At 45.2% G+C, this 15,097-nt stretch overlaps 1 protein-coding gene across 4 annotated transcripts in view; it reads right to left on the bottom strand.

Annotated features, from left to right (window-relative positions):
• The window catches only part of LOC114877331 (ecdysone-induced protein 78C), a 66,333-nt gene extending 52,037 nt beyond the window's left edge, over window positions 1-14,296 (bottom strand). For 2 of the 4 annotated variants that reach the window (XM_029189816.2, XM_029189900.2), the window contains exons 1-2: window positions 10,808-10,889; window positions 1,208-3,371 (exon numbers count right to left, since the gene is read on the bottom strand). In XM_029189816.2, the coding sequence (XP_029045649.1) occupies window positions 1,208-1,490 (283 nt within the window). In that variant the 5' untranslated portion in view covers window positions 1,491-3,371; window positions 10,808-10,889. Of the gene's footprint in view, window positions 1-1,207; window positions 3,372-5,734; window positions 5,825-10,807; window positions 10,891-13,388; window positions 13,840-14,241 lie in introns of those variants that run through there. The other 2 variants (XM_029189985.2, XM_046285394.1) reach the window with 2 other exon arrangements.
• Window positions 14,297-15,097: the final 801 nt, after the last annotated feature.

The raw sequence follows: 15,097 nt of genomic DNA, 5'->3' as shown, positions 1-15,097 counted from the left end.
AGCATGTAAGAAACCAGTTTTCGATCCGATATTTCCAACGGACAATGGGAGCGGAGAGAAGAAAACTCAATTGAAAGAGAAATCGGTAGACCGATGGTAGCCGGGGTTATGGATTTATATTGTAGCCAGACTTTCGATAGCATTGTGCGCTCGACGGAACATGAATTGTGAATATTGCTAAACGTTCGACGACCTTTCCAATTTGTATCGTAACCTTTACTCGAAGGAGAACGCGATTGAAACCGTGTAACGTTCGCGAATCGGAATTGCAAAGTGGAAAACGATATCGTATTAAAACAATTCAAAGTTTCACGGGTCGGTCCGACGCGAAACTTCTTTGAGCTGCTGAAACATGGCCACCGAGCTTCCTGTTTAAGTAGTTCAGAAGAATACTGGAAGACGTAACTTCCTTTTTTCAGAAAATTCAAATTTTATGTCTTTTGTTGCAACCTTTCAGTCACTACGCACGGACTGTAAAAAGGGTTCATCCCTAATAAATAAATAAATTTTAAATAGAAAATCAAGAGTCCATTGAATTCACCTTGATTTTTAAATCATAATTACTTTAATATTTCAGTAATTATAGATGTTCCTACCCTTCCTCGCAGGTTTTTATGTAGGGGAGAAAGCCTCGTGTCTATAGATCTGTGATCCCCCACCACGTTTAATATTAATATCATCGATGATCGCAAGTGTACGCATAATAAACAAAAAGTTTGTTCCATTCATCAACACGTATAATAACACGTATTCCGTCCACGTAGGACGTAGAGTAATGGAAATCACTTTGCGAACGTTCGACCGCTTTCCACAATATTCAAATCTGTTTTCGATAACAACACACCGCGTTCTTTTTTTTCATACCAACAACCGCGTCGAGCGTAAAATTGAATCAATCAATCACCACTTTCCTCGTTCCATAATGAAATCGCAGCGTACGCGAACGACGAGCCGGTTTTTTTTCCTCTCTGCACGCTTTCATAACGTCCGTATTACCAAATCGCGCGAGAAAACGTAATAATAAAGACGCGCATGAAACGTGTCGAAACATTCCCGTGTCGACGATGATAAAGCAAGAGAATCACGCAATAATAAAGAAGCTGAAGGTAAACACAAGAGAGGAATAGTAAACCGAATGGTAACCGAGAGTGGTCATTGAACGGAAAGTAAAAGGAAAAGAATGAAAATAAAAATGAAAGAAACAAACCTTGCTTAATGACGATGCCAGAGGGTACTTGGACTATCGGTAGGGCAGCGTTCGAGGGATTAACAGGGATGTTTCCGGGTGTTCCTGGCGGAGGCGATGCGCTGGCACTACCCACGGAACCGGGATCGCTGAATCCTTGGGTGCTGTTCTCCTCCGGTCCGTCGAAGAAGCTCAGATTGAATTCACTACCGGCGTCGAATGACACTTCCGGTGTAAGGGTGTCTGGTGCCGGGGCGCTACCCAGACCCGCGCTCAGCGACTGGTCGATTTTGAAAACGTCCATTGTACGAAGAGGAAATGTTGTCGGCGATGGTGCACCTCGGTACCAACTACAGTCACCATTCGCGTTGTTGCCTCGTTACCTCTGTTCGATTCCCGTCCTCTCCTTTTCTCATCACTCTCGATACGTCAAGTATCGATTCCCTCTTAATTATCTCCCAAGTGTCCATACGATTCCAAGCGAGAAATTTCGTAGTAAGGACACTTAATAGATCGTTCGATCACGATTCAATTAAAATGTCTAAAAAAAAACAGTCCTCGTAAACGATCCAGAAATCGCGTCTCACCTCGATAATCACCCCGTGTTCACTTAACTATCACGTTGCGTACTTCGGAACCGAACAGGACAGACTGACGCTCGAGAACCCGATAACGCTTTATGTTTACTTCTCCGGTGTACTTTCGTCAAAGTCGGTCGAACGTCGAAGAAAACAAACTTTTAGTATACGAACGCGTTCGGTGTTCCCTCGCGTGACTGATTCGAACCGAACACTCGAGACCCGCGTCCCTGGAAACTTTTACGCGCGAACGATCCTCCAGCACATCTTGTTCTTCTTTTTAAATCTATGTTTTGATTTTTTTCACGAACCGATCAACCGACACGAGGACGTTCGATACGAGAGATCGGTAGGCTCCGCGATGCTACGCTTTCGAGAAAGCATTCCTTTCGAACGGTTTAACCGAGGTCACTGGCCCGGTATACTCGACGCCAGATTCTCAATGAAACTGTCCTCAAACGACTGACAAATAATTTTGGCACGTCTCGCTCGGCCTCTCGGCGGGTTTTATCTGTTAATCTGTCGCCTCTGAAAGCCTTCGAACCGGAGTGACATTAGAGGCCTTCGTTGCTCCCGTTCGTAAAGATTCCTCGTTATTCCCAGACACGAGCAACACAGCTCGGGGGCAATGGTTTTCGGTAGCCTTGAGCAACCTTATTATTCAATCTGATACGATTACGCGGCCGATCCTTTATTACCGGTACCGTAACAACCGACTTTTTTTTTCTCACCTTATCGATACGGGGATCGAAAAGAATTCATTCTACCCGACGAAACATCTATCGATCGATTGCGTTCTAACGCGTCCTCGAGCTTGCTCCTCTTTAACGCGGTTACAATCGAGCAACAGGCTACGATAGTGGACGAACTAAAGAGAATACGCGATCGATCGCAGGTCGCGGTTGTTCGAGCCGAAAGAAAGTTGAAAAAACCGTTGGTTCGATACGAAAGGTTCGAGCAACGAGAACCGCCGGATTAAATGCGAATAATGCGACGATTATCGCAGGGGGATTCGAGGCGAATTGAATTTCTTCTGGATCATTTGTCGCCGCGATTACGAACGGGCAAACAATCCGCACTTCACTAGCACCGTGTCACAATATCCAGACCCTTCTCGTTAACTATCTCGTCTGCGGGCTGCGACAATCCTTGGGATTCTGATCTTCCAAAGGGTTCGGCATCGCTCGAGAAGACGCGCGATATCGTCTTCGTGCAACAGCACCTTATCATCGGCATCGTTAAATTTTCCTTCTGCTTTCTTCTTCTTTTTCTTCTTCTTCTTCGTTCGAGTTTCCGTTTGAAAATGAAAAAGAGAGAAAAAAAAAGAGGAAACTTTGCGAGAATTCAACCCATTATTTGTTCGTTCGAGATATCAAGATGCAGTCGCTTCTTCGTTTATTCCTTTTTCTCTGTTCGCGTTTACGTTCGCGATTTTTCTTTCTTCCTTTCTTCCTTCTCGCCCCCTTATCTTTCTCTCGTATTTTTATCTGTCTCGCTCCACGAGGGAACGCACTACGGGGAAAACTTTTTTCGGGTTACGCAAGCGCGGCCTTTTCCGCCGATTTTCAGTGGATCTGACGTCCCCTGGCTTTTCACGTGATCCATCGCTGAAAGACAAATCAAAACGAAAGGAAAATCAGAAACTAAAGGCAAATCACGGCTTCGAACGCGGTCAACAAAAGGCATTATATATATCTCTCTCTCATTCACTCCCTTTCGTTCTGATAACGCAAACGAAACCAAAAGTCCGAGCATGCACGATCGATCGTTCTACCTGTTGGTTGCCGGCGAACGCGACTTCCGTGAGCGAGTTAAAACGCAACGAGAATCGAACGAGACCCGGCCAGGATGTGTTCCGAGCCGGCACAAATCGGAGCAGAAGAAACTCGTCTTCGAAAATGCTTCTCGATCGATCCGTCAAACGTGTTCGACCGGCGATCGCCGAATATTAACAAGTTTTTATTTTTCACCGTTGTTTTCCGCGCGACCAGAGAAAGGGTAACGACGTGAGACGAGATCGGCGAACTGGAAAGAGAGGAAAAGATCGCGAAAGGAAAAAGACAGCTAGCCAGAGAGGAACACGAGGAGGAGAGTGAGAAAAAGCGAATGTCATTGCCGTAATCTTCGGACGTTGACTTCCTCCTGGCTCGTCCCTCCTTCCTCTTGGTCACAAACCCTCCCTCCCTCCCCTCTACTCTCCGCACCCCTTCTTCTTCTCAGCCTCCCCCTCCTCCTCCTCCTGCCGTTCTTCTCCTTCTCTTTCTCCTCTTCTTCTCACCTGTGTGTTCTTCTTCACAATTCTCTACCTGTGTTTCGCTTCTTCTTTTCCCCGCCACCTTTCCTACCTATATCTCTCTCTTTCTCTTTCTCTGTCCTCTCCTCCTCTTTCTCGGTTTGCAACAGGCTCGTTACATCGCACGCGAACCCTCAAATATTTTCGTTACGATTCCCGCCGATTGAAATTTTCATAAAATACCCAATTATGTTATATGCTCGAGGAGTTTAGTCGACGCAATAGACTACGGAGTGCTACGTCATGAATTCGAAACTATTATCGACTGGCGGGCCGGGAATAGAATCCATTAAAAATTTTTAGGACAGACCGGTTAAGCGTTAACGAGCAGATTCGCAAGAAAGCAAATTGAAAGTATTCTTATTGCTTCGGTGAAACTCGACGAAATTTAGCCGTCGGTTTGGAATTATTTAAAATTTCAAATTCGGAGCTTGCTGTCGTAAGTGGATTCTAATTACTTAGCACCGAATAATTGTATTAAACATTTTAAAGAATCGCAGTGTACACCCGGAAGTTGAAGCATACTGTTAACTTATGATTTGAAAGGAGTTCTCAAATATAATTTATGTTAATAGAAATCGATTCGAGGTGTCCGATCGAAACAGAGCCGAGCAGACATAAAATGCAGACATTCGTGCGGACAGCATAACGCGGCATTACGAGTACTTTACGCTTCACCGAGTAACAGTCGTACTTCAACAATCGGCTTTTTCAAGCGGATTCACCGGCTGGTAAACGGGCAAATCACGCGAACACGTGTACAAACTATGATTCAAAAGTCGACGCCGCAGGATATACGTTACCCGCGGTATAATCCGACGGGGATGATTTATAAATCTTGTGAATCACGATTTGACAGGAAGCAGAAAAAAAAAACCGATAATCGGGAATTAACGCGATAAACCCGTTGTCCGACAAATCGAGTAAGGAGTGCTCGAAAGAAAAGGCTGGCCCGAATGGCGGTTTCGCGGCCTCGCAGACGGTCATTTGTCTCCTGCAACGCTTGCCTCGGTTCCGCGTTCCATCCGCGTCACAAGTCAGTGCGTTCACCTTGCCTCGAGTTATCGAAATCCCAGCCAAACCGATTCGATTCCCCCCCTTCGATCTTTGTATTTTCTTGAAATCTCCAGTCGTGCCACGTGGTTCGGACCGATTCGAAAAATCGAACGTCTACTTTTCTATTTCTTCGTTTATAGAGAGATAGGTGTTCGACGATTGAAATAGCTGGTTCGTTGGTCGCGATCGCGCAACAGAATTTGAATGTGACGTAATCCGACCAAGGTGGGCCTTAAGCAGTCAGGTTTCCTGGATCTTTCTGGCCGACTCGTAAGGCCGTTGCGCAAGAAGTGGTATATCGATTAAAAGTTAGCTCGTAAGGGAAGCGTTTACGTAGAAATCAGAGTAAGAGAAACGAGCCGTACGATCACGTAATACCGGACGAGGTGTTGGTAATTCTTCTTCAAGGTTTATCGGTATTACCGACATTTTCCACGTTCGTTCCGTATTCGCTAATTAACCAGAGGGTTCGCGCCGCATCGAATCGTTCTCTCGTACAACGAGACAACCGGGACCGCAACACAATGAACTTTTGCAACTTCCTCGGCAATTACGCGTACGCGTCGCACGCGAGTTACGCGAGATAAAAGGGAATAGGCGCGAGTTTTCGACGAGTTTTACCTGCACGAGACGTCGGTGAAAAGACGCCGGCATCCGAGCACGACTTCCAATCGCACACTTTCGTAGCACGTTAAACGGCGAGGTTAAGCCTCGTCCTTCCAGGATAACAGGACGATAGCACCGCGCGAGGAGAACGACGAGGCCAGAAATCGCGGAGCGTGACTGGTTCCGCTTAAAGGCTCGTTCACACCTCGAACACGACCGTTTCACCGTCGACCACAAACCGATATTCTTCCCTTGATCCTCGAGAGTTCGTGGAAACTCCTAGTAACAACAAACTGTCGACTTTTCCCCACTGACTAACGAGCGATCGAGAAAACCGCGTCTTCGCGAAAGAACAACGAAGACGATCACCGTGGTTCCAACGTTCCTCCACTTCGATCAGCTCGCTTCGACAACACTGAATGTCACTCGATCTTCGTAACGATCTCTTTCACTGCGATCATCGTCCGATCGCAGAACAACAACGACAACAACAACAACGATAACGATGCCGACGAGAAGGTGGATGAAAAGAAGTAAGAGTCGCCGCGTCGATTGCTTCGCTCTCAACCGACCTGTTGCGTCGTACCGATGTACCCGGTAGATCGATGATCGGCAAGTATCTTCCAGTCACCGAGTAAACGGGCTAACAACATCGACGGCAACGTGGTACCGCACGTGAACAATCGAAATGTAACGATATCGTTGAGGAACGGGGATGGACACGCGCGATCGACGAAAGAAAATGAAAAAAAAAAAAAAGTAGGAAGAAGGGGGTTGGAACCGGGCAAATAGCCGCGAGCTGCCCTGTTACGATCACGTGCGTTTGTCACGAGTCTCGCGGTGGTGTATACGGAGCCGACTCGCTCGCTCTCGCGCGAGTGCCGAGAGCGAGTTCTCTCTGTGTGTTTCCCCGTGCTCTGTCTTCGTCACCGCGAACCGGCTCTCTCTTTTTCTCCCTCGCACCCTGCCACTCTAACTCGCTCGCTCTAAACGCCTTCGCGCTCCTCTATTTTCTTTCCACTCTCTTCCTCCATTTGCTCTCTCTCTCTCTCTCTCTTTCTCTCTAACGCTCGTACTCGACAGCACGAGAGAGTCTTACCTGTGAGGTAAGTAAAACCGGCGTTCCGTCGTACGTGTTACGGCATTGCGCGACTCGGCCGACTCGTAGCCCCACGTTCTGCCATTACTCGGGGTTCCGCGGCTTGCCGCGCAGCGCAGGGGGTAAAGGGGGTAAAGAGACAGAGAAGGGAGGGCGAGTAAAAGGGTGAAGGAGGAGGAGGAGGAGGAGGAGGAGGTGGTGGAGGTGGTGGTACCAAAGTGAAAGAAGAGGTGGTAACGATGGTAATGTAGCAATAAGGGGTGAGGAGAAGAGGGAGGTATTGGTAGAGCGGGAAAGAGAAGGGAGAATTAAGCGACTGGGTCGGAGGTGAGTCGTGGAAATAGTAGGGGCTGTGGTATCCGCGGGGGGGATCGAGGGGGATGAGGTGTAACGGTAGGGAGGGAAAGGAGAGGTAAAGTTGGAGGTGAGTCGTGTCGTTTGAATGGCGCGGTGGGGGTAGCGTGGACCAAGCCACTCTGGTAGGAGAACGAACCATGGACTCTTGGTGGGGGATACGAGTGGACCAACTGGGTTCGCCAGCAACCCGCGGTTCATTGACCGAGAAGTGCCGGGAGAGCCGAACGGTTGGCCGTATTCGACCCGCTGCTAAAACAGAATTTGTACCGGCACTTTATGCGTCTCATCTACGCGACTCGCGAGAAACCGACTGAGATGGACGAACGGGACGGTAAACAGGCGGATGGACGACGGGTAGGGCGAAGAGGAGACGAAGAGAGAGATACAGGGAAGATTTTGCGATGCACAGAGGAAGAGTCGAACTGCGAGGAAGTCGTGGCAAGATACGGAGGGAGATTCTTGATTGGACGCCGAGAGGATGGAGAACGCGGCTGCGGGAAACAGGGTTGCAAGAATTTCGGCGGACTCGGATGGGAAGAAGGGTGAAAGCCGGATACGCTGACGAATTCTGACGATTCAATTAGCCGGAGTACGAGCTTGCCGAGAACCGCGCTACCGTTTCCTGGTATCCCGATTCAATTTTAATCGTCGCGCAAACAACGTATGCCACGGCACGTGGTCTACTCGTTAACCGCGCCAACGCTACCGTCGATCCAACGTAATTACTAACTTGGCATCGCGATCAAACGAGCGTCAACGTTCCTTAACTTACTTTCATTTCATTATTAATACGTTTGCCAGCAGTTTCTTTCCTCGGGGCGCGGCCCGCCTCGACCACGCGTTCCAAGGAACAACAGCTAGAATAGATGGAAGCGTCAAATAATAGATCGAAGACAGCAGCGCACCCTCGACACTACGAACTCTATTATCATCGGTCAAATCGTAAAAGCACAGAGGAGAGATACGTTTACTCGCGATAGACGTACAGGCTAACATGCTCTTGTCGCCGGTTCTGTATCCGTTCGGTACAGATTGGACGTGGAAACCGATCGATCGACGATAGACCATTAGATCGATGTTATCGTGGCTGGTCAACATGGAAAGGCTGGACGTATCGTAGCCGGCGATCGAGTTAGCCAGATCGGTTCAATGACTTATCTCATTCGGGCTACGCAACGATTCCCGATGTTTCCTGATCGAAGCCACGAACGGCCACGAAGAAGATGGCCGCTCGAGGAACGAAACGGAACGACGAAGCAACAACATTTACGAGAAAGGGATGAAGTGGCCGTGTAAGTAAGTCCTGTCGACTGCCGGTGACCACACGGCTGCACACACTTGTCGGGAAAGGAGATGCGCAACTCGGTGTAATGAACCTGGGAAACCGGTTGCATCCGCGCCTGTATATATACAGATCGGTTCGCTCTCTACTTACGTTGCATTACGCCGCCTGCTACTACCCGCGATCGAGCTATCGCACTGCCACGGATCCTCCATCATCGACGGAGTCGAAAAGGATTCCCATGGATAAACCATCGAGTCATTGGTATCTCCAAAGAACGAAATGGTTGGAAATTAAATTGCGATCAAACGATAGGTATCTGAGAATATGATAGCCGGAAATACAATAGTTGTTTGTTCCCGTTGGATTTTCAAGAATGATTGTTATTTTCGGGAACAAAAACAGTTCGCGCCCAGGAAACACAACGCGCTTCGAATTTCAACAGTGTTTTCATCCCGCCGCGGATGCATCCATGCAACATTTATACTCCGAATACGGTTCCTGCATTTTCGAGAGAACCATTGAAAATGCAGTAATGCAACGGCGCATCCGACTCGTTCGCTAAATCTAGTTTATTCATATTCAATTACTCCAGCTACCTGCGTTCGCACGCTGAAAGTAAATTCGCCACAAATCCCTGGCAACGAGCAACGAGAAAATAACTATCGTCGAACGATCGCGAAAACGCGAACGGAACTCGTTCAACAGGCTTTCCACGATAAACTCATGGAAGATCCGAGTAAACGAATAAGATTAAACCGATCTTCTGAATGCTTCATCGACGATCGTTCATAACGTTCCATTACTACCCTTTCATCTAAAATTAACCCCTTACATTCGATCCTAACAATATCGATCTATACGAGCTTCGAAATAATTTGATAAATCAAAGATATGAAAATTTGCGCCCCGGTACATTGTACCAATGTCGGGTCAGAAGGGTTAAAAGTCGTGTAGTTCTTTTTTTCTCTGGGTCCATTCTATCCCGTCGCGTGGCAAGGAATTCCTTGAATGAACCATGTTTCATTGTCAAGAAAAAAGAAGGCCGGGAATACTCGAGCTGACGTTGAAGGTAGTCTTAGGGGAGGAAAAAATGCTGGGATTCAATTACCGCGGGGTGAAACGGTGAAAGCGGAACTTCCGGTCGCCGGGATCTTCCGGCTTGGCGTAAACCGTTCCGGCATAAAAGGAAGGGTAAAGAAAGAGGGACGTGGGGGTTGAAAAGTGAGGGGAAAGGTGAGAGACGAGGGGTAGAGTCGGAAGGGAAAGGAGCAGGAGGGGTTGAGAGGTTTAGCGCGAGAAGTAGCAGAGCTAGGATAGCAAAAGGGGCAAGGTAAGAGAGGGATGGGGGAGGTTGAAGAAAACACATAATAGGGTGGGGCGCTTTGCTGCCGCTTTTGAATCGATCCAACGCCGGCTACAGCTGAAGTCTCATCCCCCTGATTCGGTCAGCGGTTCTCAATCTCCATCTCCATTTCTATCCCATTCCACCCCCTTTCGTTTCTGACAAAGAAACACCTACATTTTTTTCTTCCTTACTATTCGCAATTAACACATTACTCGCAGGATTCTAGCATTCGAACTATAAAACCTATAAACAGAAATTAAGACCTGTGCGTCGCCGACCTTCCGGACGAATTTTTTGGTATCTATAGGGAAACATAATGCGAGGAACGAGTCGACTGAAGCAAACATTTCTAAGTACCTCTTTCGCCGGATATACCGCGTGAAATTATCTAATTCAACGACAACCCTGATTAATAACAGGGATAATGGCATAGATCGAATTAATGAAAATGAAAAATTGGATCCTAATTCGCTTCGAAGATACTCGTTAGCTTCGAATACACGTCTGGTTATTGATTCGGCATTGTCCAATCGCTGAGGACAAGCCAAACGATAAATCAAAATCGCGCTTTACAACGTGCGCTCGTTATTAGCCGCGTGTAGTCGACAAGCAGAGAATCGCGTTTTGTCCAACATTCGTCGATTAACTCGCGAATGATTGACTAATTCCCTGTTGCCTCTATACGAACGGCTTCGATCATCAGCGATACTGATAAACAGTAAAATAGAGATTGAGCTAAAACGAAAACTAACGCGTATCGATTAATTTGTAATAGAAAATATATCTATCTTTATACAAAGCAGCCTTGCAGGAGGCAACCTTGAGAAGAATATTTACCGACGAACATGCTTTTTCCTTCTTCGAATACGTTGTAAGAATAATTACAATAAGTTAAGCTAGGAGAGGCGGTAAGTCTCGCGAGGGCGAGCTTCCAGCGAAATAATCGCCAGCTTAAATTGGACTAGGGAGCCCAGGCTGGAATCATTTATAATAAAGACTCACCGTTGTTGTTGCGCAGGATGGAACCAGGACTCGTTGCCTCGAGAGGGCTGCTGGGTTCTTCCGTGCTCGGCTCCCTCTTCACGCTGAAATGAAAACATCTATTATGTATTCAATCGAAGGTGAAGGGGGGCGAAATCAGCCGAAAGTAGTCCAAGATCGACACGAAAAAGAGAGAGAAGGGCTTCTCGAGCCAGGGTCGTTCGGTCCTCTGAATCGTTTTGTTCGCCGGATCCCTCCTTATCGTGTGCACCTCTGTTTGCGCGTAGCACAGGTCCTTTGACTACGGCCCTGACTCGATCCGTACAATCAGGGCTGACCCAGTTTTCAGTTCAATTTGCGCGGCTAACGCGCATTCGCCTTAAACCGGCCGAAAATGAAAATGAACAGCCGGAGAAACAGATCGTAGACGATCGTTACAACTTTTAATTGCACGATCCGGATAACAGCCTCGATGCTGAAGGATCTCCTCTGTGACTTTAGAGATGGAAAATGATATCGAACTATGATGACGATCAAATTTCAATCTATTAAAACGTTCCAAAGATAAAATTCCAAAATTCTTTCGCGTCAGACTTGGTTCTCAATCCTCTGAAGAAAATGTCCCATCGTTTTGCGGTATTAAAGGGAACCAGAAATTCGCGCGTTAACAAGTTTGAGACACTGTTTTTTCACTGACCCAGAAAAGCCGACAACAGATCGTATTAAAAGTTTGTCATGGTCTCGTGATTTTCTCGTCGGAGACAATGCCACTGAAAGGACGTGATAAGAAATTATGTATCCAATTCTAATACGGTCAGCTGTCGCGTTCTGAAAAAGTCGCCCACGCGCTCGTCGCGACTCGACGGATCGGAAAATTCTTCTCGTAAATATTTTCCCAGTGTCTTTAGGGCTCGTTCGACGGTAGACAGCGGAGAGTCCATCAATAACCGATGGATATCTAAGAAGATGGTGCAAGAATCGAGATCGTTCGCGTCTGAAAAGGAACCCGACTCATCTATGAATAGATATCCTATTTCGGAAGCCGGGATACGTATGATCGTACAGTAACCAATATCGCGACCACTTTTGATCGAAAAGATGACAGAAAGTCATTCAAAACGCACTATTTGCGGTGTCGTCGATAGTTATTCGACTTGCGGAAATAGAACGAAATGGGTCATCTGAAAATATCCTTGCCTAAAATTGTTTAATCAGAGCTACGGTTGAAATTCTACAAAGGTCCATCCTTTATATTGTATTATAAAGAATTCTCTTAGTAGACGCGTAAAGGGAAAAAGATGTTAATAACATCGTAAACACACTTGCCGGTTCACACCGCGGGAGAGAAGTTTCATTTTGAAATAAGGATCGTGTGATGAGCGGGCGGAGATGGCACGGAAAGATATGGAAATGGATTTTCGTATAGCGGAAAAAATGAAAAAAGAAAGCTAGAAGTAGGTTAATGAATCAAAGAAGGCATCGCTGAAATGAATATCGTCACAGAAGGAAATTTCTACAGATAACAAATATGTACAGATGTTCGTGTCATCTGTATAGTAATTTTTATAAATGAAAGATGATGCTGAATACCGATATCAATAACAAATGAGTTGTTAAAAATAGAAAACTTATGTAAATTAAGAACACGAAACACTAAAATGTTTTGCTTTATCCTTCGCGTTATATCGCCGCATATTATTGCTGTTTACATGGAAAACACAGAATAATAATAGGTAATGAACACCCTGTACATACATGCATATTACGTATAAAAAAATAATGGATGGAACTGACATGCACATTGATCCAGACTTAGGGAAACATTAACACATTCGGAACAACATATTGATTTCTATTTCGCTAACTATGCTGTAAAATGAAGGGAGTGCGTAACTTTTATTCCGAAACTCGCTTACACGATCTCTCTTTCGTGCTATACATAATGCATTCAATTAAATTTCTTTATTCACGCACTGTAAATCACGAAGCAGGTTTAACACCAGCTAAGATTTTCCAGACATTTACATGAGAAAACAGTGACAACAAACGACTGAACATTAATTAACTTTTCAGTAAAAGAAACGCGAGGTAAGGAATGAATAAGAAATATTATTACTTTTATAGAAATTCAAACACGAAGGATGTTCGAATTGTTTGGTCATTCGCGACGTTTGATCACTTGTATTTTTAAACTGCTTGAATAAAAAATAAGGCTGAACATTAGAGACCAGACGTGATGCTCTTAAAGTTTGAATTATTTAATGATACCTCTACAATCGTATAGAGTTTTAGAAATACAGGCACCACAGAGAACCTCTTCATCATTTATCATAAGGGAGTGCTTTCAGAAATCATTTACCTACACAAAAATACTGAATCCAATGACATCCGCATATAACATAAGAAACTGAATCATGTTCTGTTTGTACGCATAAGAATACTTTCCTTTCGAGACAACAGAGTGGACAAAAACATTTGCTCTGTGTCAAAGAAAACAATAAACCTGTAAAGTCCTTTGTGTACTCAATGAAAATAGTGTGAAGAAATTATTCACACTGCGCCTATTGTAATGTTTATTGAATCGAATTTTTTGAATGCTTACCTGATGAAAGTCGAATCTGCCACAGGACTGGAGGGTCTTGGTGAGGAACTTGCGTTGGATGCGGTATTGGTCTCCTCCACGTCCATCATCATTCATACCGACGATGACGGATCAATGCGAACGTCGAAAATAACGGATAATTATTTTAACTACGAGAAGTATGAGAATGAATTGAAAAGGGATGACCGTATTGAGGATGATTGATTTGTCAGGACCGCCGGCCTCTTGACGTCCGATCCCGCGGGGACAGAAACCATAAAGTCGGGGAGCTTGACAAGGGGTTGGGGGTTGGTTTCATGCGCCCGTCCACGAGCGCGGACTTACGGAAAACAACTGACAACCGATGTTACCCCCACCGTAGGTAACCACTGCTCAGCGCCTGTACACCTGCGCCGCTTAACCTGCCGCGCAGGAGCATTGCCACTGCGCAGGAGTTCCATCGTTAAAATTACTGAAAACAAAAAAAACATGGAAATTCATAATACATATGTATTGTTTAAAAATCTGTTTAAAATAAAAATATGGAATAACATTTTCTAGGTGATCTTAGGAATATTGCTAAGGTTATTGTTAGTTAAAGCTAAATTAAAAATTATATCTTTCTTACAGCCTTATGATACATTGGTTTTTCATTATTCCTTCTACAAACTTTATCAGTACTTTAAATGTTATTTAGTACATCCTAAAAATTACATTTTTAAGTGAGTAATGTATCTTGATCTTCTTGTTTTGAATAGATACATTTCCTTTCTATTCAATTAATGTTACACTTAATTTAGATATACTTTAATCTTTAAACATGCAATAAATATCATTTAATATTGATAAGTTATTTATTATATTAATAACGTACCCTATGAAATATTCACTTCCTAAATGCAGATCTTTTATGAATATTAATAATAAATGTTTCATTATATGTTCTTTCATGTTACTTTCTACAATAGCAGTGACTACTGACGTCAAAGACTGGACATGCCTTTGATCATGAGGGTACATGATTTTTAGGGGTCCCAGACACCCCCAGGCACAGTTAGGTCTGCATGTACAACATAGTCGGTATGACAATCGTACCTGTTTTACCAGTCCCTCTTTTACCGCACCTCGCATAGGCTATTGAAAAGACACAATTTTGAGTCCGTTTGAGACTATTTTTTATAAATTAACATCTCCCCCTGTGGCTCGGGGGGCTTAGAATACGGCCACGGTATCCCCTGCCTGTCGTAAGAGGCGACTAAAAGGGGTCACACAAAACATACACACATTTACACATGCACACATACACACACGTACACTGAGTTGCATTGAACTTGTCGCAGTGAAGTTGGCTCCAGATTTACTGACACATTCACGCCGCGTCGCGTCGGTGAGACGATGGGCGAGATCGACTCACCGACGCGGCGTGAATGTGTCAGTAAATCTGGAGCCAACTTCACTGCGACAAGTTCATTGCAACTCAGTGTACACACACACATATACACCGAGGAGCAGAAGGCTTAGACGGAAGGGAAGGAGATTGTATTAGAATGATAGTAACGATAGAGATAAAAATGGAAGGAAAATAAGATTATGTACAAAGAAGCAGAATAAGAATAATTCAAAAATGCGCGGGAGTTTGGTGCTGGCAGCGTGGCTGCCAGCACATCTCCCTAAGCACGTGGACGCTAATTTTCGTTGGGCAATATGGGAACAGATAAGTCCCCCAAATA

The sequence above is a fragment of the Osmia bicornis genome, chromosome 4 (genome assembly GCF_907164935.1).
Source record: "Osmia bicornis bicornis chromosome 4, iOsmBic2.1, whole genome shotgun sequence".
Taxonomy (NCBI): Eukaryota; Metazoa; Arthropoda; class Insecta; order Hymenoptera; family Megachilidae; genus Osmia; species Osmia bicornis.
The sequence above is the reverse complement of the archived record's forward strand: the minus strand, read 5'-3'. Positions and strand labels throughout refer to the sequence as shown.